This window comes from Clarias gariepinus, chromosome 6, assembly GCF_024256425.1.
Source record: "Clarias gariepinus isolate MV-2021 ecotype Netherlands chromosome 6, CGAR_prim_01v2, whole genome shotgun sequence".
NCBI classification, from domain to species: domain Eukaryota; kingdom Metazoa; phylum Chordata; class Actinopteri; order Siluriformes; family Clariidae; genus Clarias; species Clarias gariepinus.
The window spans coordinates 13,308,504-13,335,228 of NC_071105.1; the positions used below are offsets into that span (position 1 = coordinate 13,308,504).

General features: G+C 38.2%; 1 protein-coding gene across 1 annotated transcript in view; it reads right to left on the reverse strand.

Annotated features, from left to right (window-relative positions):
• Positions 1–26,725, reverse strand: part of rab6ba (RAB6B, member RAS oncogene family a) — a 95,039-nt gene that overhangs the window by 35,537 nt on the left and 32,777 nt on the right. The window contains exon 2 of the mRNA XM_053499628.1: positions 9,788–9,846. Within this exon, the coding sequence (XP_053355603.1) occupies positions 9,788–9,846 (59 nt within the window). The remainder of the gene's footprint in view (positions 1–9,787; positions 9,847–26,725) is intronic.

Sequence of the window (26,725 nt, forward strand, 5' to 3'; positions counted from 1 at the left end):
CATAGATATAGCATATGATGCTGCAGAGCAGAAATTATGGTTTTAAAATAAAGATTATGTTTAAGCATGCATATAATATTTAATGCATGGATTATTTCTTCGCATACATACTGTATAACACCAACATGTTTAATTGACCATGTATGCCTGTTTTTATTTATTCTTCTGCTCTCTCTTATATGTCAATTTTCTCTGACAGTTTTTAATCACTTTGCAAACCAACTAATCTTATAATGCAATTTCTCATGTGTGCCAAATGTTTTCAATCTAAAACTCAAATATATACCGATTGAAGAAGAAAATGTGCTACCTCTTTCACCCCGGTGTTAAATATGGAATTCAGCACAGCGAGAGAGAGGTGCTCAAATGAATGTATCTAGAACAAATTATTCATACTTATTTAAATAATTAAATAGCTCAGATGCTTGGTCCAAGTCTCTTATAGAGCTGTTTCCCTTTTAACCCTCCAAAGTCACAGGGCAGGAAACAAAGAAAAGAGCACCTAATGGGCCGGAAGGGAAAATCAGTTCCTAACACAGTTAATAGTCATTTACGCATCATGCTCAGCCAACCTGCCGCATTATGTCATGTGATGTGTGTATAGTGCATCTTATTGAAAAAGAGCTAAAGCTATCGCATTTAAATTTCAGAAAGTTCAGCATTAACGTCTGTGGTACATGAACACTGGCCACCAGATTATCTCAGTGCCTGCACGGGCTTAACATTAATGTGCTTAACTGGTCATGTGATAAATCAGGAACACTGACACTAACAAATATTTAAATATTTATATGAATGATGTACAAAATGATTATTTTTGAGGTGAGAACTGCAACACACCACTCATTATTTGATTGCTATCTTATAACAGCACACCCTGAAGTGATTTTGTTTCTCTTAAAACCACAGGAATTAGCTAACACAATTTTTTTCATTAAAGAATGACATCATACTTTTCATTAATTTGTTGCTACATTTAATGTTGCAGACAGTCCACAAGTAATTTTCTGCCTTGACTGTTTATAGAAAACAGAGAATTAAAAGAGGGGGTACTAACTTTTGGACATGGCTGTATATTGTTACTGGCTTGGAAATGCACAAAAAAATATTAAGTATTCAAGAATACTATCAGGTGGCATGGTGGCGTAGTGGTTAGAGCCGACACCTTCCACCTCCAGCGTCCGAGGTCGATTCCCGCCTCGTGGGTATATGGCGTTTGCTCCCTGTGTCTGGTGGATTTCCAACGGGTGCTTCGGTTTTCTCCAACAGTCAAAAGACATGCAGATTAGGTTAATTGGCATTCTTAAACTGCAGATAGTGTGTGTGTGTGTGTGCGCACACGGGCCTGTGTGTGCACCCTGTGCTGAATTGGCGTAACCCTGTATAGAGGATAAAATGGTATAGACGATGAGTGATTGAGAGAGAATACTAATCTCTTTTTCTTTCTCTCTCATTCATTCTCTAAACCACTTATCCTGTGCAGGATTGTGGGAGCCCTGGCGCCTATCCCAGGGGGATCACTAGGCATGGTACACCCTGGATAAGGTGCCAATCCATCGCAAGGCACACTCACACACTACTGTTAATTTGGACACAAATTAACCCCTGAGGCGGGAATTGAACCCTCAACCCTGGAGGCCATAATTTCTGCTCTGCAGCATCATATGCTATATCTACAGTACTTCCATAGTGTGAGATAAGGACATGGGTAATATAATGATATAATACATTTTGGGCATGATGGGCGGCACGGTTACTTAGTGCTTAGCATTGTTGACTTGCACCTCCAGGTCCTGGGTTCGATCACCATGTTGGGTCTGTATACATGTTCTCTCCGTGACTTGCAGATTAGGCTAATTGCGGTTATGCTAATGCTAACTAGTTGTTGCACAGTGCTAACTACTTTGTCACTATTTATTATTAAATGCTTATTATATTAATACATTTATAGCCTGCGCTTTAGAAACACATCACATGGCTTTGTTTTTCATGAGCAAACAGTGCCATGAAATTAAAATTAAAATAGCTGGAGAGATAAATCAAATGGCACTCAGCTAATCTCCATGAAAAGAGCAATTAGGCACATGAAAAGAACTAATCTCTTCCCTGCAAAAAAAAAACAGTGAAACTAACATATTATGAAGATGCAAATGGTGTTTATCTGTGTAACTTTGCCAAAATACTTCAAATACTGCAATATTTTATTCATAAAGAACGGAATCGGACGCTCATAGCTCTGCTTTACGCATTATAAATTCGGAAATTTCCTGTGGATCCATAGTTGGAGTCACTATTAGCTGGGGCAGATTGCACAGTTTGGCATAAATATCTGAAGACAAATAGCCATGTAACAGGAAAAAAGCATTTAATTAAGCCTTATTGATTAGAAGGCAGCGGCTCGATGCGGTGCTAATAAAGAAGGATGACATCACACTGTAGAACAAACTCCCAAGCTGAGGCATGTACACTATTTTCTGTAGGTGGTAGAGCAGGGTTGAGATCGATGGACTTAAAAAGCTGGCATTTTACACACGTTTCACACATGCTGCTGTCTGTTCCAGCAGGTGAGCCTTTAGCTCCTTTTGAAAAGCTCATGGATATAAGGGAAAGGCCGGTAATGTCTCCCTGTTGTTTTAAATAATTCACTACAGTTCCCATTAACAATATGTCAGTACATAACGATTGGCAGACTGGCTACACTAAATTGCTCCTAGGTGTGAATGTGTGTGCATGGTGCCTTAAAATGTATTTCTGCCCCACACCCAGGGTGTCCTATAAGAATGTATTGCAGCTCCAAGTAGTGTACCGATCACAATGATAAACCTTTAATTTGGCATCTAATTTGGTCTACAACGTCTGATTACATTATTTCTTACATTTTAGATGCACCCTATTTTTGATCTCTAATCTATTTTATCATTAGTTTGTTAACTTATTGTGGTCACCTGTATCTTGAGTTGCCACATTAGTTTAAAGTCTCTATCGTTTCCTTGGAATTTGTCTCATCTCAGTGCATTTTTCTTTTTTTGTCTCTTTATAATTTGCTATATCATTTGCTACACTTTACTGCCTCTAACTTCGTCAACTATGAGTTAAATTCGGTTTAGACAAGGTTCGATTCTGACCCGCCCCCTAGTGGACAGATCTTTAATCCTCCAAATGCAAAAAAGGCAGATGAGAAAATATGTAATTATAATTAAAATTTGCTTGGAATAAAAATGCCTGCTAACTAAATCAAATAAATGTTAAGCTTTGAAGGATGTAAGATTTGATGAAAACACCTCATCTGATTACTGCATCTGCCATCTGCTCTTTACGCCTCTTTACGTCTCTGACTACACATTGCTGATTTTGGGAGCCTTCAGGAGTCTCCTTGTCCTCAAATTCCTCAAATTCTCCTCCTTTCATCATCTCACCCCCTCATAAATTAAATATACATTACCCTCTTTGTCTTGACTACTTATTTCATTTTAGATTCTTTCAGCCATTGCTTCTAAATTTGCCTGAAACAGACATCTGGTGCAGAGGGACAAGGTGAAAAAGACTCCATATTCCCTTAGCTCATTGGGAGAGGTGAAGCAATAAAGCCTGTGTCAGTGCCAGTATTTTCAGAATGACACTGGTGTGAAAGAAAAAGCAGCGCATGTTTAATGCAGCCACCTCTGTTCACTGCTCGCTAATTAACAGCCAGCGGTCTCTGGAGGCTAGCAAGAGAGAAAGAAGGGCTCACTAAGAGCTACCAGAGTGTTACGCCTCACCAAGCTGAGCAGCGGGGAACACACCCGCATCATAACTCATGGCTTTATAAAGGTTCTGCGAAAAACACACACACACACACACGCACTCAGACCAGACACAATTAGACAACTCTTACTGTTTTTCCTTCATATTAGAACCACACATGTAACAAAGTAAGGTTAACCAAATACCTACCAATACCTAAGGATTTGATAGCAACTGATATTTCTCATTCACAAATCTATCAAGGGCTGCAGAATATGATGAAAAATTTATAATTTCTAATTATTTTGACATGTATTGAGATTTAACCTGCAATATCTAACTACTAAATGTACCGGTTTGTATTCTGTCATATTTATCTACTTTAACACAATTTAATAACTCAATTACTGTAATGATTAAAAATTGAGAACAAATTATTTTACCCTAACTGGTGCAGTGAGGACCTTCTGATTTCTTAAACACCCAGGTCAGAGGAAATATCATCTACTCATGGCAAAGATGTTAACTCTGTTTAAGACAGGTCAAACTATTGGCCTGCAACAAGCAAGGAATACGAGTAAGGAGACTGCGAAAGTAGGGTGAAGAACTGTTGAATGTGTTATTAAAACCTGGAAGGATAGTGGGGAATTTTTGTCTTTGAGAAAGAAGTGTGGTTGGATTTTTTTTCCCCCAAAGATCCCCGTAAATCCCTTAAACATTTGGCAAAATCAAATTGTTAAAAAAATACAAATAAAGAAAAGCAATAAACTATTTTTAATAGTGAAAATAAGAGCATTAACACACACACAATGCGAAGAGAACTCAAGGGATTGGGACTAAACAGCTGTGCAGCCTTCATTAGTTTTGCTAGTGAGTATAAAAAATGGACTGTGGAGCACTGAAATCACCAGGGTAAGTAAAGAGAAAAATGCAAATCTCTTTAGGGCTACATGGGCTGATAAAAAAACAAAAAAAAAAATCATTGCACTTATTTTGACAGATATTAAGATCTGATAAAAACTGCGATATTTTACTTTTAAATGTATTATTTTGTATTCAATCACTTCATCCAGTCAACAGCAAATAACAGCACAAATTATCTTATTAACAGGATATTAATGTATCATCTCAAATTTATTAAAATAAAAAAATAATAATAAAAGCTTAAATTGTTGACAAACCCTACATAAATTCCAATATATTACCTGTAATAAATTTCAGCTTTTTGCAATTAGTTAATTGCACTTGTCCATATTACGATTTGGATTTCTCTGTGACTAATTGAGCAGCTCTAAATCTCTCATATGCAAATGTGGTTCATGAATGAGACATTTGGCGTGATTAATATCATGATTTAATAACTATCCTGATTCGATATTAGGTTTTAAGATATTTTTTTATTCAGATTTTGTTTCAGTTCTAAACATACATAGTTAAAAAAAATATTTATTTTTTTTAATCAATTTTGGAACCAAAAAATTACACTACATAATTAAATGGATTTTTTTTACCATTCTTAGCAGTTACATTTTGTTTTAGTGGCTCTTAGATGAAGCTAGATATTTTGAATCTTGAAATTTTAAGAAACGCAGGCCCATCTGCGCAGTGAAAAGAACCTGCTAAAATAACTAACGTTATAATCAGGGCATCTCATTGATTATAATACCTATTTATCTTGATCTTGATGTACTTATATTTTTCTGTTAATAGTGTCAGTGTCACAAAAAAATTGCAAAATGTAAAGTAATAAATTATTAGTCAAAAATAAATGTTGTCTTACAAATCACTGATACTAATCGTGATTGGTGAGCTCTTGAACTTTTTTGAACTCACCAGAGAAGTTGGACTTTTTTTACGATGATTTTTATTTTAATACATGTAACACCTGGCCATTTTATACAACTTGCATCTGGAGCACAGGACCAAATTAAAATTTGCAGAGCTGTTGGTTTTTACTCTCATACAGGTGGGAGTAAGAGGTCAGATGTTGAATGAAACGTTCCCTGAGATGACACGAGGAAGAAACCTTGAGAGGACCCTTGAGATATGGAGGTTAAAATAAATAAATAAAGAAATAAAAGCCACATTCATTAACCTGACAGGACACTGGCTGCTGTCACATGGAGTGACACGCTTATGTTGTTTATTCACTCCTCATCAATAACTGCTTTGTCCTTGTCAGGGTCACTGTGGTTTAAATTCGGGTTGGAACAACAATGTAATTGATCACGTCTATTATGTAGATGAGTCGATTGGCGTGGGACGTGTGGATGTTGCGACCATTCTCTAAAACACAACAAGTACCTGGTACTTAGACTAACCTCACTGTAATAAATACTCGGTCTTTTCCTTTGAACTCTTTATAGTGCACACATTGAAAATTCAAAATTTTAAGACATTTTAAAATGTCCCCCAAATTTTTAATTAATGTCAATATTATGTGGCAAAGCAAGGTCAGTGAAGTTACTATATTTAATACCTCACCTGTTTAGGATAAAAAAAAATTCTAAAAAGTGAATATATACACTACTGCTCAAAGGTTTGGGAGCACTTTCTAAATCCACAGGTATTTCTATTTTTATGTCTTATCTTTTTAAGACAATCTCCTTTGAACAGTTAATGTTGAGAAATATCTGCTACTCATGATCTGAACGCCTTCATAATGGCTCTAATCTCAGGTGCTGTTTGTTAATCTGTGATTTCTGAGGCTGGTAACTCTAAACGAAGTTCTCCTCTCTGCAGTAGAGGTAAGTTTTGGTCTTGCTTTCCTGGGATGGTCTTCATGACAGCCAGTTTCATCATGGAGATTAAAGGGTTTTGAAATGAACTTGACACAATACTGTTCATGCAAGAACTATTTCAGAAAGGCTGACCTCTGTCAATTACATATTGAATGTCAGTAACGAAAAACAAAGACTTTGCAAGTAATCCCAAACATTTAAGCGGTAGTGTATATAAAGACATTCATTTAAACATAAAAATCTATAAAATCTATAAAAAACTTTTCTCCAAATGTGTTTTTCTTGAGGTCCTGACACTGGCACCTGTAACAAATATCACAAGTCCAGCTCAATCCAATACAAACCAGTCAATTAGACCGTCCTGGACCCTGAAACATTTATAAAATAATTTAAAAATACATTTACAGTAGAAGCCTTTTTAAACAGTCCCCTTCTCCATGACAGGACCTTTTATAAACCATGATGGGTCCTTGGCGGATCTGTGACTGATCCGTGCATAGACCCTGATCCCCACGCAATGATCTGGAATCATTTTAAAACATTTAAATTTTGACTTAGCAAACCCGCCATGTGGTTCTTCACCAGAATTAAGGGTTAAAGTCAGCGAGTCCTAGAATTTTTTCTTTTGAGATGGTTGTGTATAGGATTTGCGCTTCTGTGGTTGGACAGGAGCACTGATTTACTAGGTCTTTCCCTTAAGTTTGAAGAACAGTTTCTGGCTTTTGGGGGTCTCAACAACAATGCATCCTTACTTTACATCCCCTGCAAATTGACACATTTACATAATTGTGATTAAATATGTCAATCCTTCGTTCCAGCCCTTGTTAAGATAACGAACTTGCTTGTGCTTTGGTCTAAATTCCTTTAGGAGGAATAGAACTGGGATTTATTTATTTTTTTACTTGAGTAATACAACAGAATAGCACTTACACTATTGTCAGGAGGTCACAACTTTAAATTCTGATCGTGTATCCTGACTTCAGTTCCAAAAATGCCACAGTGAACCATGGCTGGGAATACCAAGAACGCAAAACCGGCTGTGCTCTCTGGATAAGCAGGATAGCATCACATTAAGCTGCTGGGCTGTGTGATTACCACTGTGACGCGATTTTCACCGATACATCAAGAGAACCAGTGGTGTAAAGTAAGCAGTACTAAGATAAAACAGGTTCTGTAGTAGTACAGCTTTAACCACTAATGGACACGGCTGATTGTGATAAGTTTTAATACCAGCCATTAAAGACAGGACAAGTTTAACAGGCATGTATGGATGTGAGATAAACACTGTGCTGTGTATTGAATTGAGAAAGCAGGCAGTGCAAGAGCATGACCCATCAAGCACTACAGCACTGTCCAGCACACAAAGCGCTTGTGTAATCTTATTACAGCATGACGCTATAATACTGCAGTGTGCGTCTAAAAGGAGCTGTTCGGGTCATGACACGCAAACCCATCCTCAGCTCCAGGGGGGGCGAGCGAGCAGCACGTAGAGTGGGGAGAGGCTGGGTGTAATGGGATGTAATAGTAAGGACTGACAGCGCAAGTGTGGGCTGACGAGATTCGGGTTTTTAATTTTTGTGCAGCGTGCACAACACATCTAGGACAAAGAGAGAACATTAATAATTCCAAAGACTCTTGTGCAGAATATTCCTTTTGATACGGCTTGACATCAGCACTTTTCCAAAACTCCTATTCATGCATTATTCTGGTACGGAAAGCCTGTCCAAGTTCAGAATAGAAGAGAAGAAAGGAAAGGAGGAGGAGAGAAGCGGAAAAAAAATGCTAAATAGTGCAAGAGGAGAAAGGAAGATAGAGCACTAGAGAGAGAGAAGGGGGGTAAAAAATGCTAGAGTAAAGATAAAAAAGGAAGAGCAATAAAAAGAGAAGGGTGCATGCGGGAGAACAAGATGAGCTTCTGAATGCTCTATAGCGATGCAGGATTATGAGATGTCTCTTTGAACTGGTATGTTTAAATCTCCTTTTATCCCCCCCATCCTCATATATATATACACACACACACACACACACACACACACACATACAGTACACATACAAAAGCCACATCTTCATGTATCTCAGATAAGATATCAAAGCTCTACCCTCTGTTCTGTAAAGGCCACTTGCAGATTGAACTGTAAAATACGAACCTCATACTGATTGCAGTTTCCTGGAGAAATTTAAAACATCCTTGGCTTACTTTTTTCTAGCCCACATTAAGAAAACAATCACTGCTAAAGCTAAGGGCTCTGCACACTACATGCATATTTAGTGGCAACATATTATAGAATTTAATTGATCATGTAGTTAATTGTGGCGGATAAATATGATTAGCCCAAAATTCCTAAAGATAAACCTAACTAAACTGTACTGTGTAAAAGTTAGTACACCCTTTTTTAATTCAATGTGTTTTTGTGTAAAAACAATAAATAAATAATAATCCGATGGTAGCAAGTCTCAAGATTAGGCAAAAACAGGGTAGGACAAACAATAATGTCATTTCTTTTCACTGGACCATTATTTATTTAATGAAAAATGAAACCAAAAACATGTGGATGATACCAAGTATCCCCATGAGGAGCCCTCACGAGCATTTGTGCAAAAATCTTCTTAAGTAGCTGAGCAGCCTTTTCTTTTTCTTTTTTTTTTTCTCCCAACCACATACTTACTACAGTACTTCTCTATCATACGCCATCTACCAAACAACCCATGCCTCGTCCTAAAGACGGTAATCAGTGAAGCATCATAGTTCAGTGTAACACACTTGGAGAGGAAAGCATTATCTGCCCCCTTTCACTTACATGTGGCTCAGGAATGGCCGAGATTGCTGTGATTGAGGGAAAAGAACACTATCTACACCCATCCCCACAACCAGAGAGCACTTTGCCCTCAGTGATACAGTATATGTGTACAGTGTTTAATACCTGTGTACTATTCACACAGGCGGTTAGCATTTATAAAGAGTATTGGGCAATCAGTTTGGATATCAACATTAGTATTATATTGTAATATCACCCAACGGTATTACATTGTCATATTGTACAGGTATTATACAATCTAAATCCTAATATCTAGTTAATAAAGTACAAGAGAATGCCTTGCCCTTCAATACAGACTCATTCAGAATGTATGAAGCCTGGGGACGGCTTCAGTCTGCGCCCTGTCTCTGTAATCGGTTCTCGCTTCCGCACTCGTCCCACATGATCGGTTTCTGTGGTGAATACTTAAGAGTGTGACAGTCCTTTGACTCTGCACTATGGGTTGTAGTAATGAAGGAAGATGAACCGAAGTGGCTGACAGGATGACGGCGGAATAAAGCTTCCTACCTGATACGTGTTGTCGAAGCTGTCATACATGAACCGCGTGATCAGAGACGTCTTTCCAACTGCAAGAGAACAAAGAGAGGAGAAGCGTTAAAATGGCAGGCGTTCAGAAGCAGACAGGCACCGAGGCATTTTGGGATGGCTGAGCAGGCTGGCTGAATTGATTTCGATGGCACGGCAGTACAGGGTGTCATGAATCACATGACTGCCAAGGGACCTAATTAATGATTGCATAGCTGACCAGTGGACTGACTGTGATGCCAAGGAGAGTGTGGTAATTGTAATTATGACTGGTGCAACATCATTATTTTAAATCGAATACAGAAATAACAATCAACTAGGATTAGCACTAAGCAAAAGACACGATTTAATGAGTTATTCGAAACTTTGGAAAAGTACACTGAACATATTGAAAAGTAAAAAAGGGCCAAAAAAAACAAGGTCCTTTCTCAAAAGAACAAGCTGTCAAACTAATTCGCTCAGTGTAATATATTTGCCAATTGCAAAGCTTTAATTTTTTTCAACGTAACGGATGGTTTCACTACTCAGTTTGTCAACTAATGTTACCAACCGAACTTTGTACTGGAACTCAAAAATGACTGGACCCAATGCCAACTGACCAGCATTCATTGGCTCTCTATTTCCTCTGTTGATCTATTTACAACGTTTGAACTTAAACATATTATTGAGGGAGAAAGTGAAAGTGTACATAAATGCATAATAACAGTAATGATGTAGGTATAATAAGTGATTGTGTACATTACTAAGTAATATTGTTAAAAACAATCATACTTGACAATTCACTTGTTTTAACTCATACAGTAAGTTCAGCAGCAGGACTCACCTGGCTTATTACTTCGCTTTTTCATGCAGGTTTACATCAAATTTGAACACAGACTTGAATAAAAAATCATAATGAATCTGTTAACCATAGCCGTGTGTGTAATATAGTTGATATTCAATTAATGAACTCAATGACTAGGAGCTATTACAGATTAAATATATTTTTTAAATGAATTAGCCCTTAGCACAATGTGTTTAAAATGTTCATTATTAGGTTCGTTATTTATAATGCAAATAGCCAGCGTGGCAAAAATGGTAAATTTGGCAACATTAGGACAATTTTCAAGCTAAAGTGAAGCATAGGATGCACATACTGTAATGTTTCTGTGATATTATAAAAATAAATTTCCCTTGATAGGTAAAATATAATTTTTTAAAACAAACTATTTATATTCAATATACAGTACGTATATACTTTACAATGTACATGAAATTTCCTCCAAGTTACAGAATGAATAACATAGTCTGTTACACCTAAATACACTGATTGAATTCATTTCATATAGTTTAATTTCTGTAACAGTCACATTGCAAAAGCATAACAATTCTATTAGGATTTTACATTGTTCACTTTCCAGCTATTACACCTTAATACGTTTAGATAAAGATATGAAAAAAACTACAATAATACTGATCCTTATGTTTAGCTAACAGTGAGACTTGAGAAGGACATGATGCGAATTTCATTTACAATAAAGGAAAATAAAAACTAGTTATTTTTCTTGGTTGCCTGTTAAAATTCTTAGAATACAAACAGGCAAATAATAACAATGTATTCTGTGGATCAAGAAAACAAATAGAAGCTGTGCTAGTTATTGCAAATATGTACTATATGACTGAAATATTACAAAAAATTAAATTTAGCTTCAACTGTTGATGAAAGTCTTTGACCTTGCTATGACCCTGTTTGGATTGATTCTAATCCAAATGATAATCTTAATCTAATCTTAATGATAATAATAAAAATATCCATATCCACTGGTAAGGCTCCAGGTTACTGGTCAGAAGGTCAGTCGGTAGTTTAAGCCCAAGGTCTGCCAGTCTGGAACTGTCGGGCCCTTGAGCAAGGCCCTTAACCCTGTCCTTATCAAGGGACCCATATCACGTCTGTCCATACGCACTGATATAGTATACCAAGTATACCACGAAAAATATACACCACCACCCCCAAAACCACGCCGCCTCCCACCACCCACACACACACAAAAATCCTCCTCCCGCCAACAAACACACACAGAGGTAGAGTATGTAGAGATGAACTACGGGTTGAGAGCTGTATTTCTATGGTCTAACAGGACTTCACAGTGTGTTAGCGATGCCATGCAGCTGCAGGTCACAAGTCATTTAAATGCTAATTTGTCCTAAGACACACAGATCTGTCTCTCTGTTTCACAGCACACACAACTGAAGTGGGGTTTATCGAAAGCTTTTGAGTAAACACAGAAGTATGATTTTGCAGTGCCATGCTGCTCTTTCAAACAGAGCATGACTATTGATCTTGGGTGAAGTAAGCCTGTGTGTATATGTGTGTGTGTCCTTTTTCAGGGTGTGGTGCGCGCAGTGGGAAGATAATGGTTTACCAGAAGAGCAGTGAAGGAGATGATGCAGAGGGAAGTGCTGGGAGAATCCTTAAAGAATGCAACTCTCTGCCTTCTGAGCATTGAGTCCAGTCTTGCTCGATCATCCTTGCTCACTTGCTCAAGAGAAATAAACAACAGCAAAAACTAAAGCTTTACTGAGTTTGAACAAAAATCCTTTGGAAGCAGGTGGCACAGTCACGCTTCATGACAATGAAAAGTCCTGACAACGTGGCCGCCCTAGCCTTCTCTCTTAGGGCCGTCTTCATGGAGTCTGGAGGCACAAAGAGCTCATACTGCGCTACTGATGGATGCGGGAGCAGCAGGCGTCTAATTTTAGTCCTGTTAAATATTTTATATCATGTTATTTAGTGAAGTGGGAGGGCACATGACATTTTTTTCAGTTAATTATCCATACTAGACAGAAACGACACGGTCCAATTCGGTGGATGACATTTCTTCTGATAGATTGTATGTTTGCAAGTCCATGTTTCGGCCTCCCTGCAAGCGTAGCCATTAGCAGAACACTGCTGGATATTGGGTAATGAAATCTGTAAGAGGGCGTGCTAGGGAGGACTTGAGTAATTCTTGGAAAGTAAGCAAACACAAACCACGGAGTAGGAGTTGGTGTAATAAATGTTATGAAATATTATCCAGACACCATTATTTTCCTTTGTGTTCAGGTTACAAGAGATACCATAAAATGTTTATATGCCAAGTATCATTTTACTTTAACATGAAAACCATGGTGTCTGATTTGAGAACCTATTTCAAAAAGAAAGTAAAATAAAATTCACAATTATATGACAGGAACCCGATTACATAAACTGCTGTAAGATTATTCAGTGAAGCCCACAGAATATTAAAATGCAGTTCCATGTCTTACCACAAGGGGCACCAGAATTCTCTGCAGGTTCCAGCACATCCATCATATATTTTTTTTTCCTCTACATTCGAGGTAACAGAGTTCATGTTCAAGCTTTCTCACTGACTGTGATGCAGTGAAATGGAGGGGAACTCAAATGTGTCGTTTGTTAGAGCTCCACCGAGACAGACAAGCAGCTTGTTAGAGACTCTCCTGAGACTCTCCTTCTGGATCAAACACTGCTCTCTAAGCGAGCTCATTTATGTGACAAAAAAATATCTACACATACCTTCCTGAAAGAAAATTTGCTCAGAGAGGGAATCATGTTGAACAATTTAAAGAGCGAAAAACTCAGAATGGCAAAACCAATGAAGAGAAACAATGGGCCTACACCTTATTATAATGCTTTGTTCGCTATGAAAATTCAGACATTTTAACCCAACCATCTATGTCCATTAGCTGCCACCTAAAAATGTTTTGTTCTATGGTTCATATCGTTGTTTGTTCTTATTAATTACAGACATTAAAGCATTTTAGTCAAGTACATGGTGGCACGGTGGTGGTTAGCACTGTCGTCTTGCACCTCCAGGCTCCGGGTTTGATTCCCGGCCAGGCTCAGTTCCCATCTCTGTGTGCATGGTTTTTGCATGTTCTCCCTGTGCTTGGTAAGTTTCCTTTGGGTAATCCGGTTTCCTCCCACAGTCTAAAGATATGCAGGTTAGGCGTTCCCAAATTGCCCGTAGTGTGTGAATGTGTGTGTGAGTGTGTGTATGTGTGTGCCCTGCAATGGATTGACACCCTGTCCAGGGTGTACCCTGCCTTGTCCCCTAAGCCTCCTGGGATAGGGACTTCTCCAGGTCTCCACGCCCCTCAATACAGGACAAAGCGGTATAGAATATAAGTGAGTGAGTCAGGTACATATTTACATATTGAATAGCTGGCTGAGGTGGAAATTTTGCTTAATGCTCTGTAGTGACATTAATGATGCCCATTCACAAGATTGTGTAAAAGCAATGAGACAGGAAAAAAAAGTTTTGGCCCCTAGGTTGTGGTATAAAGGAGCTTGTGGTAGACTGAAACACAAAAGCAATTTTGGCTAGAAAATAACCACACAGCTTGTTATGGTGCCCCATCTACATCAGTGGGGCAGCCATGAAAAATAGCAACTGGGTGAAAAGAGAAGAAAACAACATTATATGCCCATATCTAACTGGTACCTGATGTTCAAGTCTTGCCATTACTGACAAAATAATTTCCATGATAATAATAAGCAAGAAAGTAAAACACAACAGCATCAAGCATTACAGTACTGTGCAACAGCCACTCCTCATTTATTCGTATAAAATTCAATTCAAATAGGTAGATTGAAATAAAAAATGAATGTGAAAAAGAACTTTTACTGTGACAAAGTCCCTAAAGATGCAATTTCTGCTAAAATTGATTGTTAATGTACCAACCTCAGCAGCAACCTTATTTCCCCTCTCATCTGTTTCACAATTTGAAGCACTCAGCATCATAGTATACTAATCACTAGCCTGATCATCTGTCATCATTTTACCTGCTTCTCACTAGTTCATGTCTTAAATAAGATTGTTTTTATGCTTGAGTCAATATGAATCATTCAAACATAAAACCATTTTACTTAAGGCATGAACCAGTGTGACAAGCAAACAAGCGAAAACTTTCCTCTGAAACTGGTCAGGTACTGATACTGGTCTGAAAATGAGACAAAAACTTGTCAAAAACATAATCTAGGAAGTCTGGAGAACTATTCCTCAATACTATAAAAATATAAGAAGGTCTGACTCCTTCAATTCAAATCAAATACTGAAATATCAAGATAAAATGAGGGATGGAACATGAGTGTAGTACTATACAGTATGTTTATAGCATTTGTAAAAACTACTTATTACTTGTACTTTTAAACAGTAACTGAGCAAAGCACATAACAATACAACACTATTTGAATTTTGATAAAAAAAAAAAAATAAAGATGCAAACACACCTGCATAACAATTATTTTCTTGTAACACCACAAGAGAAACCAAAGGTCAAAGCCAAAATAACAAATTATCAGAGAAAATTCTGGCTGTGCAGAATGAGAAACTCTTCTGGAATTTACCTACTCACTCATTTGCAAGTTTGTACGAATGCACTTAGCCAGCTACCTACTTTGTCATAATAGGGATTTTAATTAAATTATCTCCAATTTTCCATCCTAGTTAATTAGCTTTCGGGGTAAACTGTACATTGGAGCTCTTACTTGACGAATAAATGAATGAAGCATTGAAAGACTCCAATATCTACACCTTCTGTCCCATTTAATTACTGTTTTTTCCCCTCTCATGCCAAAGTGTGAGCAGAGTGCTTGTAACATGGACGCCTGTCAGCTGTGTATATTACCTCAAAATGAATCCACAGCACCGTTAATTAAACCAGATTATCCAAAGAGCACTTATCAGTCTGACTAATTATCTTCATTTGGCCTCTCTTTTTGTTCCTGTATCTGTCGAGATCTCATTTAGCATGGTAATTAAAGATTATGCTAATGAACATGTTCTTATTTATCAATATCTGTGCACGTTTGAAACAGAGGATCACACCGAGTCCTTCTCTAAGTTAATGAGTAGATGGTTAAAAACGCTTGCATTTGCACAAGACTTCATTTCGAAAATGTAACGTGAGACACTCTTAAACTGCAAAACGTCAGAACACAGAGGAAGTCTCAGATGTATCCATGGAGACGCATACCGTTTCCTCATCTCTCTTTTTCTGCAGGGCCAAGCTCACATTGTACCTTGGACTGTGAAACTCGTTCACGCTGGGCCGAAAGGGATGAAAAAAAAAAGGCATGGAGTACAATTAGAGGATCGTTATTCCAACAAGCTCTTCAGTCAGGTGTTGGGGCCATTAGGGCAGGAGAAGCGGTACTTTGGAGAGGATAGGTGGTGTGAAAGTGATGGAGAGCGTCTACCTCTTCATCTTACGCTACTGTCATTCTGTCACCGATCCCCAGAAAGTCTTCAATCTTAAAGTGGCAGCTGGTGGCAGGAAATACCTGCCAGCGCTCCACATGCCTGCCCTCCTTACCCCTGCTGTTTCTTGCATCACAGTACTGTGTTTTACATGCCCTCCATGACTCGGGGGTGGGCGTCACACAGGACACCACAGATTGTCCCATGTGCTGTAGGATAAAGGATGAGAAGGGTGCAAAGAGTGAGGTGAGCTTTCGTGGGAATTCTCAACCCTTCAACTTCCTTTGATATTTGTGTCAGCAATGGATCTGTCCATCAAATCTGACCAAAATATGTGGTTCATCACTATGCAGTTGGCACAAAGTTTGAAGCACACAGTTATAATTACAATGCATTTTTTTTTTTACTCTAGAATTACATTAATGCCTTACTGGAATTAAGGGCACCAGCATGACAATGCGGCATCCATGAAGACAAAGTATTGAAAGGTTGATGTAAAAGAGCTTGAGGACCCTGAACTGAATACTCATTGCACCATGAGCCTTCTTGCCCATCATCAGTGCTTGGCCTCTCTAATGGTCTTTTGGCTGAGTGACCACAAATCACATCAGACACTGTCCAAAATCTAGAAAAAAAAGCCTTCCTAATAGTGAAGAGGCTATTATAAGAGCAAAGGGGAACAGGAAGCTCAACATGTACATACTGTATGAGTGTCATGGTAAACTTCCTGCTATATAGTGGATATCAGGAATTAATCCAATATTGCCATGACAGAGAATATATTTCTCTCACCCTGCTTTACATATTGCTTCAGGGCTTTGCATTAGTGTTGCAGGATGCAGAATGTACAGTACATGATTGCAGGACATATGCAGCTATTAGGGGTGTAACTATACTGTGTGTATATATATATATATATATATATATATATATATATATATATATATATAGCAGTTGGGGTGGGAGATTTGATAAAAACTCATGTTCGGTAACCCTCCTCACAAGCTTCCTACTCCTCTTGCTATTTTTTTTAAATCTGAATTCATAATCATTTAGGATACATTATCTTTTCAATCCCAATAATGCATTTGTATTCACTTACATGCCTGGAGGATATTCCGGATACGTGTGGTAGCCATATTGTATTAGCGTACTCTCAGTTAAAAGCAAGTAAAACTCTGCCCATAAAATGCTCTCTTTCTTTTTTTTTTTTTTTTTACCTCTCTCCCGCATTATTCACTTAGATCTCCAATGCTTCATCCTTTGAACTTCACTTTGGATGATTAAGTTATGAAACAGCAGATGGCTGTCAACAAGGGATCATGATTTACTGTCATGTGTGTGTTGTTATCTGCTGACTTCTCAGGATGTTTAATAGCTCAAACCTACTTTTGGAGCCTTGGGCCTTTTTGGAGACCTTGGGCCACACAACATAAAGCAGACGCAAACTTATCTGATGAGTGCAAGGTCTATTTGTACAGTACAGTATGTCTGAGGTGGAACTCTAAGCATCCTGAATCCAATTAGACGCTGGCTGAATGACCAGCTATGTCATTTATTTTCTCAAGAAAAAAAATGGAAACAGAAAGTGTTATAGCGTCTGGAAGTGTGACCCAGATAGGAAACAGCTACAGTATCTCTCTGAGAGAGTGAAGGCCGTTGAAAATCAATGTCTCTCTCTGATGGATAGTTTTCTTTCTCTGCCTTAGGAAACAGGGGTCAAGACCATAAAGCAGACTCTAAACTAACAGACGTTACATTAAAAAAGCTCACCAGTGACATGAATTAGCACCCACCCCAGGTGGAAAATTGTGCCTCTGTCCACAAGTGCCATAAAACCACACCGTTTTAATAGACCTCATGGTGTTTCCAGCAGACACAGCCTGGGGATGAGTTTTCTGAGGGTTTGCATTTAAAAAGGGCATTCACACACAAGATAAACAAATTCAAAAAACAATAGTGAGTGGTCACCACTCTCAGAAAACTCATTCTAAATCAGTGGGGCAGCATGCTGGCTAGCACTGTGGCCTCGCGCCTACAGGGTCGAGGGGTCAATTTCCGCCTCAGGTCTGTGTGAGGGAAGTTGGCATGTTCTCCCCCTTGGTTGGTGGATTTCCACACACAGTCCAAGGACATGAAGATTAGGCTAATTAGCTGAACTGCCAGTAGTGACTGTGCATGTTTGTGCCCTATGATGGATTGGCATTGGTGTACCCTGCTCAGTGCCCTGAGTCCTGGCTTCTCATGAGCCTGAACAGGGTATGTGGTAGAGTGAGTGAGTAATTTACCAATCTGCGTTTTGAAAAAGTGCCATGTGTCAGGTCTTCTAACAGCTGCATCAGACAAAAAGGGGCACTAAAACCAAGACAAAACGCTACCTGAAAATAGCAGTTGTGTATGGTGCTTCATGTCTCGTCTAGGTTTAGTAACACGAATGAAGGAAACCTGATTTGCATAAAAGGGGTTTTGCCTTTAGCCTTTCATTTAGAGGCAGGAGTGTGGGCTTGATAAAGATGAAAAGTTTATTTCACACATATAATATAGGCAACATATTTTAAGATGAATAGCTTACAATATTATGCTAAACTGATAAATATGAAATCAAGGGCCTTAACCTGTTTAATTAACAAATTCACTTTTAAGCAATAAGCTGTAAATCAATAAGTATTAAACACATCCTATACTGTATGAAGATTCAAACCTACAGCCAGGAAAATGTCTGGAAAAATCATTACAGAATTTGTATAGTCAGTCACTGAAAATATGGAGAATATAATTGGATTTTAATGTATTCTTGTTTTAATTAATCAAAGTTTCAATATGCATGATCCCTATTAAGTTTTACAGCTGGGCACGATGAAAAGAAATGAGAATCGCCATTAAACATGATTAAAGTTTTTCCTTGACTCTGGTAATTTTCGTGCTCATAATGAATGTCTGGAAAACTGGGTCATTCTCATATCTGTCTTATGAACTCCAATCAGCTCAGGAATATTAACCGAAATGCTTGGCTTCAAAGAACATACATATAACTCTCATACAGGCCCTTAATCAAGGCATTTATTAAGGCATCATACTGTAAAAAAACGGACATCTGGCTGAACTTTCTTGGTGAACTATCCTTCGCACCTGTGGTCACTTCTGGATGGCAAAAGGACATTACTGATTGTATTCCAGTGCCAAAACTCACTCACATACACTTTCAGCAAGAAAACACATCTGATAACGGTAAGTCATCAAAAACAACACTTTGTCTCGTTTGTCGTCTGAATTCGCTTTGAACTGTCCGTTTTGTAAATCCTAAATCCCACTTTAATCCCTGATCAAGGGCACTACTTGCACTAACAAGGGAATCACTACCCTACATAGCAAACTAGCTTTCCATTTGACCTTATTTGGGATTCAACCCCAGAATGGTTCGTTATACATTAATGAGTACGTTTGTGTAAATGTCAGTATTACTGTAGTTAACATTACCTTAAAATCGAGTGAAAAGCACAGAAAATCCCATTGCACCAAATCATTGGCAAGAGAATCATTGGATGAGCTAACACAATTTCTAGCAAATTTACCAAATGCAGGAGGAATCAATTATTAGTACACCCATGGTTTGATAAATCAAGGTGATCACGTTATATAATAAATCAAACTTCTGAAAATTCATATTTATATCATTCTGCATCCATTTTCACATGCTTGTTTCTATTTGGAATAAGTTACCAACTCCACCACAACATACTGTATATAAAAAGTCCTTTTTATCTGTATGACAAAGCATCAAGTACAGTACTCCAGTAGGTAATCAGGTAATCAGATTTTTTTTTTGACCAAAAATACACCTTGAACATAATGACATAAAAATACATAGCAGCTTAATGTCAGTTAACGGTACTTCCAACATGGTCTATGCAAATGAGGGCTTTTAAAAAAGAGCCAAATAATAGACTATACAATAAACCAGATGACATGGGCAGAAACATCAGGTTTGACTATATAGTAAAGAGAAGATGGGTACTGTATGATATCCTTTAATGTCTACTTTTAAAAAAAGCTCTACAAATAAAATTAATAGAACAGAACAGAATAAAAAAACAAAAATACAAAAGAACACTTCTGTAAAAGGCAGCTTGAAAGATAAAAATCGCACATACAGCTGTTGAGTTCTCTTAGTGATCACTTAAAACAGCAGGACATTGACCACGACTGAGCATCAAAATAAGGAACGATTCAGAGTGTCCAAAAGAGTCACTTGACCTTAACCCCACTGAGTGCATATCAATAAATAAACTCCATTGACAGCCTGATGTACAATGCATTTTCAGTCTTTTCAAGCGTAATGAATTTGCATTCTGGGGAAAAAAAACTTGTTGTGCATAAAATTGAACTATGAGTCTAAACACACAGTTTAAGCACTATGCACCTTATAACATTTGCATTTAATAGAGGATCTGGCAAAAAGTGAGAAGTCAGCGCAAAAGGAGGCTGAGAAAAGGTCAGGAAATGCGGATATGCAGTATATTCCATTTAATGTACTAAATTTTGGTCAATTACTGGCATATTCTTATTATTCATCCATTTTCACCTGCGTGTTTCTCTTTTGAATAAGCTACACAGAGTTTAAGCACTATGACCCTTACAGATTTCTATTAGATATTAGACACAGATGTTGCCAATTTGCCAAATGCTATTTGACCTGCAGTGAATAACGGAACGCAGTTTAAATTCACTAAAGTTCAGTTTAATCTGTACACCGCACCCTTTCATTAAAAAACTATTAGTAGTGTCATTATTAATACCCTCCACATGTGGTTTACCTTTTCGTTATTTAACAAGAGATTCATTAATTAAGACGTTATCTATGTTATGATTCTTGCACTTATTAATTACCGAGCTTTCTAACAGCGTTGTGGTTCTCAATTTAGACAACACCAGCATTTAAACTGTGATCTGCCCTTCATAGGCGAATCCAGCTGCAGTTTGCATGAAGAGCAAACTTAATTTCAGATGCATTGTAAGAGCACTTTGCAGGCGCATCAATCTTCATTTAGTGCTGTGCTTCCTGATGTACATACTTATGGCCCTGCTGTGGAACTACAGATTAGAACAAAAGAAGGACTTCAAATGTTTGCGTTCTAGTCAGTAAAACTCGCTACAAGATAAAAATATATACATCACATAATGCTGAATTATCTACCGCTCGTGTTTTCGAAGGGTTGTGACCAGAATATGATTCCAATGTGTAATATTTAGGTTTAATACGCAATAACTCATGCGCATACTGTATATTTATCTAATGTTCTCATGATTACTGTGATTTCTGCACTTCCTTCCTTGCTAATTCTTTCACTAAGAAGCAAAAGCGATGTAACACTGTTTCATCTTGACATTTGGGTAAATCAATATCTTCTTTTTCCTGAGTCTGGGGCTTATTGATCACCATTAACCTCTAATTAAGGCAGAGAGGGGCACTGATCCCTTTTTAGCCACCGGGAACAAAATGTTTTTGAGATCAACCCCCCTGGGTTCAGAGAAAGGTACTAATTTTTTTCAAATGCAATATTTTAATCTGTAATAGGCACAGGCCCACCATCATACCCATCAGTATATGTATTATTAGCGCTGCAGGATTGGGTCAAAAAATCTTGTGACACTTATCGCAATTGCAATTTAAAATTGTCACATGTAATTGTTAAATGTACCATTTAGAATGTATTACATTTGCTTACTTAAAATATTAAGAAATGCTACACATTTTAAACTATATACAAGTATCTCACAAAAGTGAGTACACCCCTCACATTTTTGTAAATATTTTATTATATCTTTTCAAGGGACAACGCTAAAGATATGAATCTCCGATAGAATGTAAAGTAATCAGTGTACAGCTTGTATAATGGTGTAAAGTTGATGTCCCCTTAAAATAACTCAACACACAGCCATTAATGTCTGAACTGCAGGCAACAAAAGTGAGTACACCCCTAAATGAAAATGTTCAAACTGTGCCCAGTGTCAATATTTTGTGTGGCCACCATTATTTTCCAGCACTGCCTTAACTCTCTTGGGCATGGAGTTCACTAGCGCTTCACAGGTTGCCACGGGAATCCTCTTCCACTCCTCCTTGATCACGTCACGAAGCTGGTGGATGTTAGACACCTTGCGCTTCTCCACCTCACGTTTGAGGATGCCCCACAGATGCTCAATAGGGTTTAGGTCTGGAGACATGCTTGGCCAGTCCAGCACCTTTACCCTCAGTTTCTTTAGCAAGGCAGTGGTTGTTGGAATACTGCTCTACGGCCCAGTTTCTGAAGGCAGGGGATCATGCTCTTCTTCAGTATGGCACAGTACATGTTGGCATTCATGGTTCCCTTAATGATCTGTAGTTCTCCAGTGCCGGCAGCACTCACTCATGCAGCCCCAAACCATAACACTCCCACCATCATGCTTGACTGTACGCAAGACACATCTGTCTTTGTACTCCTCACCTGGTCACCGCCACACACGCTTGACACCATCTGAACCAAATAAGTTTATCTTGGTGTTATCAGACCACAGAATGTGGTTCCAGTATTCCATGTCCTTAGTCTGCTTGTCTTCAGCAAACTGTTTGCAGGCTTTCTTGTGCACCATCTTTAGAAGAGGCTTTCTTTTGGGACGACAGCAATGCAGACCAATTTGATGCAGTGTGCGGCATATGGTTTGAGCACTGACAGGCTGGCTCCCCATCCCTTCAACCTCTGCAGCAATGCTGGCAGCACTCACACGTCTATTTTCAAAAGCCAACCTCTGGACATGACGCTGAGCACGTGCACTCAACTTTGGTCTACCATGGCTGGGCCTGTTCTGAATGGAACCTGTCCTTTTAAACTGCTGTATGGTCTTAGCCACCGTGTTGCAGCTCAGTTTCAGGGTGTTAGCAATCTTCTTATAGCCTAGGCCATCTTTGTGTAGAGCAATAATTCTTTCTTTCAGATCCTCAGAGAATTCTTTGCCATGAGATGCCATGTTGAATGTCTAGTGACCAGTACTGTATGAGAGTGTGAGAGAGATAACACCAATAACACCTGCTCTCCAAGGACACCTGAGACCTTGTAACACTAATGAGTGACATGACAACGGGAAGGGAAAAGGGCTAACTGGGCACAATTTGGGCATTTTCATTTAGGGGTGTACAACTTTTGTTGCCAGCAGTTCAGACATTAATGGCTGTGTGTTGAGTTATTTTGAGGGGAGAACATGCAAACTCCACACACACAAAGACCAAATGGGGAATCAAACTCTTGACTTCGAAGGTATACAGTAAGGAAACAGTGCTAACCACTACACCAGCATGGCACCCTTTTCATTAATTCATTAATATTAAATGTGAACCCCACTGCTGGAAAAGGACTATAATAACAAATACCAATCATCATGACGTGACTTCACTCATCTTATGAGGTTCTACAGTTTATCACCATCACGCAAGTTCATAACCAGCTCTACAGTACTTTTTACTATCTAATATGATTCAATCAATGTTTTTATTCTTTCCCAAATCAATGAACTATTGTTCACGATTAACAAGGTTGCCAGTTTCATACATTTTTCTTAACTGCCAGTCGAAAATGTGATTAAAAAACATAATTAATGATAACAGAATGTGCCTTTTTCTTAATTTAAATTTTATTTAAACAGTTATACTGTAATGACAGAATCCCAGCAAATTATTTATGTAAGATAAATTGATGAAGCACAGACAACTTTAACAATCAGACTAAAGAAATAAGAATAAGGCTGTTGGAAATAGCACTCTCATCTCTCTGTCCTGTCAGCCTGTTTAAAAGTGCAATGTCCAAAGCTATGCATCATCCTTTGGTAGTGAAGAAGAAATTACTAGATGCTGAATGTGATCTACAGAGAAATATTATGCAAAACCATTACCATTACCGCTTATTACATTGTAACTAGCAAAATTCTTTAAAGCTAATTAACAAATTTGAGCCATTATTTATTAACATCCCTAGTTAACCATAACGCTCGCTTTATAATCATTTAGCGGACACGGTATTTTGGTTTGTTGCAATTTAGAAAAATTAGAAACTTTCAGTGAACCCATTATCTAATACAAAGCTGAGACTCAGTGCTCACGATAGACAAAATGGGATCCATTATGTGCAATTATTGATCAATTCTGAATGAAGTCATTTTATTTGGTTTAATTACTAATTTATTGGGGGTGGGAGGTGTCAGGTCAAATCGGGCTGTGATGAAATTTTTCATGAATTCATTTTTATTTTCTTTTTTTGTGCCTGTTTCTGCTTAAAACTTCAGGATCTTGTGGATTGCAATCTGACACTGCTTTGTAACAGTCACTGGGAGACACACAACCAGTCTGTGTAGAACTTTAATTCATTATAGCGTAAGTTTTAAAGGAGGCTGTATGTACAGTATGTGATTGGCTCGGAGGCAACCGCAGTTGTTTCCATGTACATTTAGTGAGTGGCTGATCCTTAAAAATCAACAGATGACTTGCAGAAAAGACGCATCATCATCACACAATCATTCACGAATACAGTACCAATTTCACACTACAGAAACTCGGCTGGGAGTTATTGCCATAAAAGGAGTTCCTGGGAGGTATTTTTGCACATGAAGCAAGCACTCCCACTGGGTACTGAGAAAACTTTTTACCGTAACGGTATCCAAGCACTAATGAAACGCCGGGATAAGGGCATTAGTGTAGCAGGGAATTATATAGACAGATAACGGTAGTTGCACACTGTATTCTGTTGAATGCTCTTCATATAACATTGGTACTTGTACCTGCTCTAGTTTTTTTAAATAAGCATTACAAGCTGTGTCATTAAGACAGCAAACTTGATATCTCTAATTACTTGTAAGGATGATTAAGGTCCATGCTGTGTCAGCCCAACAGGAGGATCACTTAAACTAGAGGTGCATCTGTAATTGTGTTCATGTTGCATTGTTCCAGCCTAGTCTCGAATTACGCAGCCATGACCCGTACAGTATCTAAACTTCAGGATCTTTTGGATTTCTGTGTATAGAAACGTCCATTACTGGACAGTAAATAATGTCCCTATGTACAGTATGTGCATACAAGCTCTGGAGAAAAAGAAAAAAAATCAGTATTAGTGAAATTGCTTCGCCCTTTACAAGTGCACATTGTGTAATTCTTACTGTATAGAAACATTGCATCATTTACATCATCTCTGAGATCCTGCTATCTGGTGACAGGCAGAACAGCATGGTTCCTTTCAATGAGTCTTCCTCATGTCATCTAACTGGCTTGCTCGTTAGTGATTGACATCTGAATCCAAAACTCTGTGAAGCTGCTTTGTGATAATGATGGTATACCTGCATGTACAAATAGGTTATTACTGCTAGACCGTGACAGATAGCATTCTAAGATTAATGTGGAATCTCAGAGTTATAATGCATCCCTATCTCTATTATATGGCCATGTTATCTGAATATGGAAATACATCTCCCATTGCGCTGCTTTCGTTAAAGCTGGACATGGCATGAGTTGGCGTGTTATTTTCTGGTATTTTGAAGTTTGCAGTGGGATTTAATCCCCTGCTGCAACACTTGAGCAAAAAGGGCAACAAAAACACCTGTTGGTAATCTGCTTTAATTAACATCAAAGTAGCATGACCTATTTGCTTTCATCTATAATCTACATGGACCTGTTCGTTTCCTTATTGTCATTAATATAATAATGCACACAATGAAAGAAAAAGAAAAGAAAATCTAGTACAATCGTTCAATCTCTCTGTCATCAAGTAAAGGCCACAAGTAGACACAAAGAAAACATTTTGAGAATGTAAATATCACCCTAGGCGTGTGTATCAATCAGCTGGCCCAGGAGAGGTCAAACAATCAATTATGCACAGAAATCATAGACAGCTTAATAAACAGGAGTGATGGGCAGAGAGTCTGGCGGTCCACCAATTAATAGGCCTATCCTTTAATTACGGCCGCCCCCTATCAGCCTGTTCAAAGGAACTACAGAGGGAGCCTAATCGTCATGAGGGCCAATTATGGCTGAAACGGGAACATCTGCTGCCCCTAACAAGCCGCCCGCCAGCATGTTAACCTGCCATACTCCGGGACACAGGCTCAGACAGAGGAGACGTGACGGACAGACTGAACGCAAAGACGGTGCACATGCGACTCCTAGACATGAAGCTACAGACACAAAAAAGAAAAGACTAGTTATATTTTGAGGTAGACGGTACTCTTAATCTAATGATTTTCAAATACCAGTTTACAGCATCAAGTGACTCGCTCTAATTAAAGTCTGTTTGTTGAATAACAAGGAAAAGGTCACTTGTCTGTGCTGTTTTCTTTTGTATCGTCTAGGTTCAGGCTAGATGACTGTTGAACATTAGCAACCCACACATTTTACATAAAATGTGGCTTGCAGGAAATGGAGGCACTAAAGTAGAAAAAATAGTGTATAAATAAAGCCACTGGCCTATAAAGCACATGTTTGTAACTATTCATGAGCCAGTAAAAGGATTATGGAGAATGATTCACACACTGAGTGAATTCTGGAGAGACACAGACATTTTCACTGTGCGGAGCTTTGCTTATTGATTTATCTAGAAATAACTCTCTCTTTGAATTGTCTAAGCAATACACGGCGTACTAACAAAAGATTCTCGTCATCTCTCTGAAG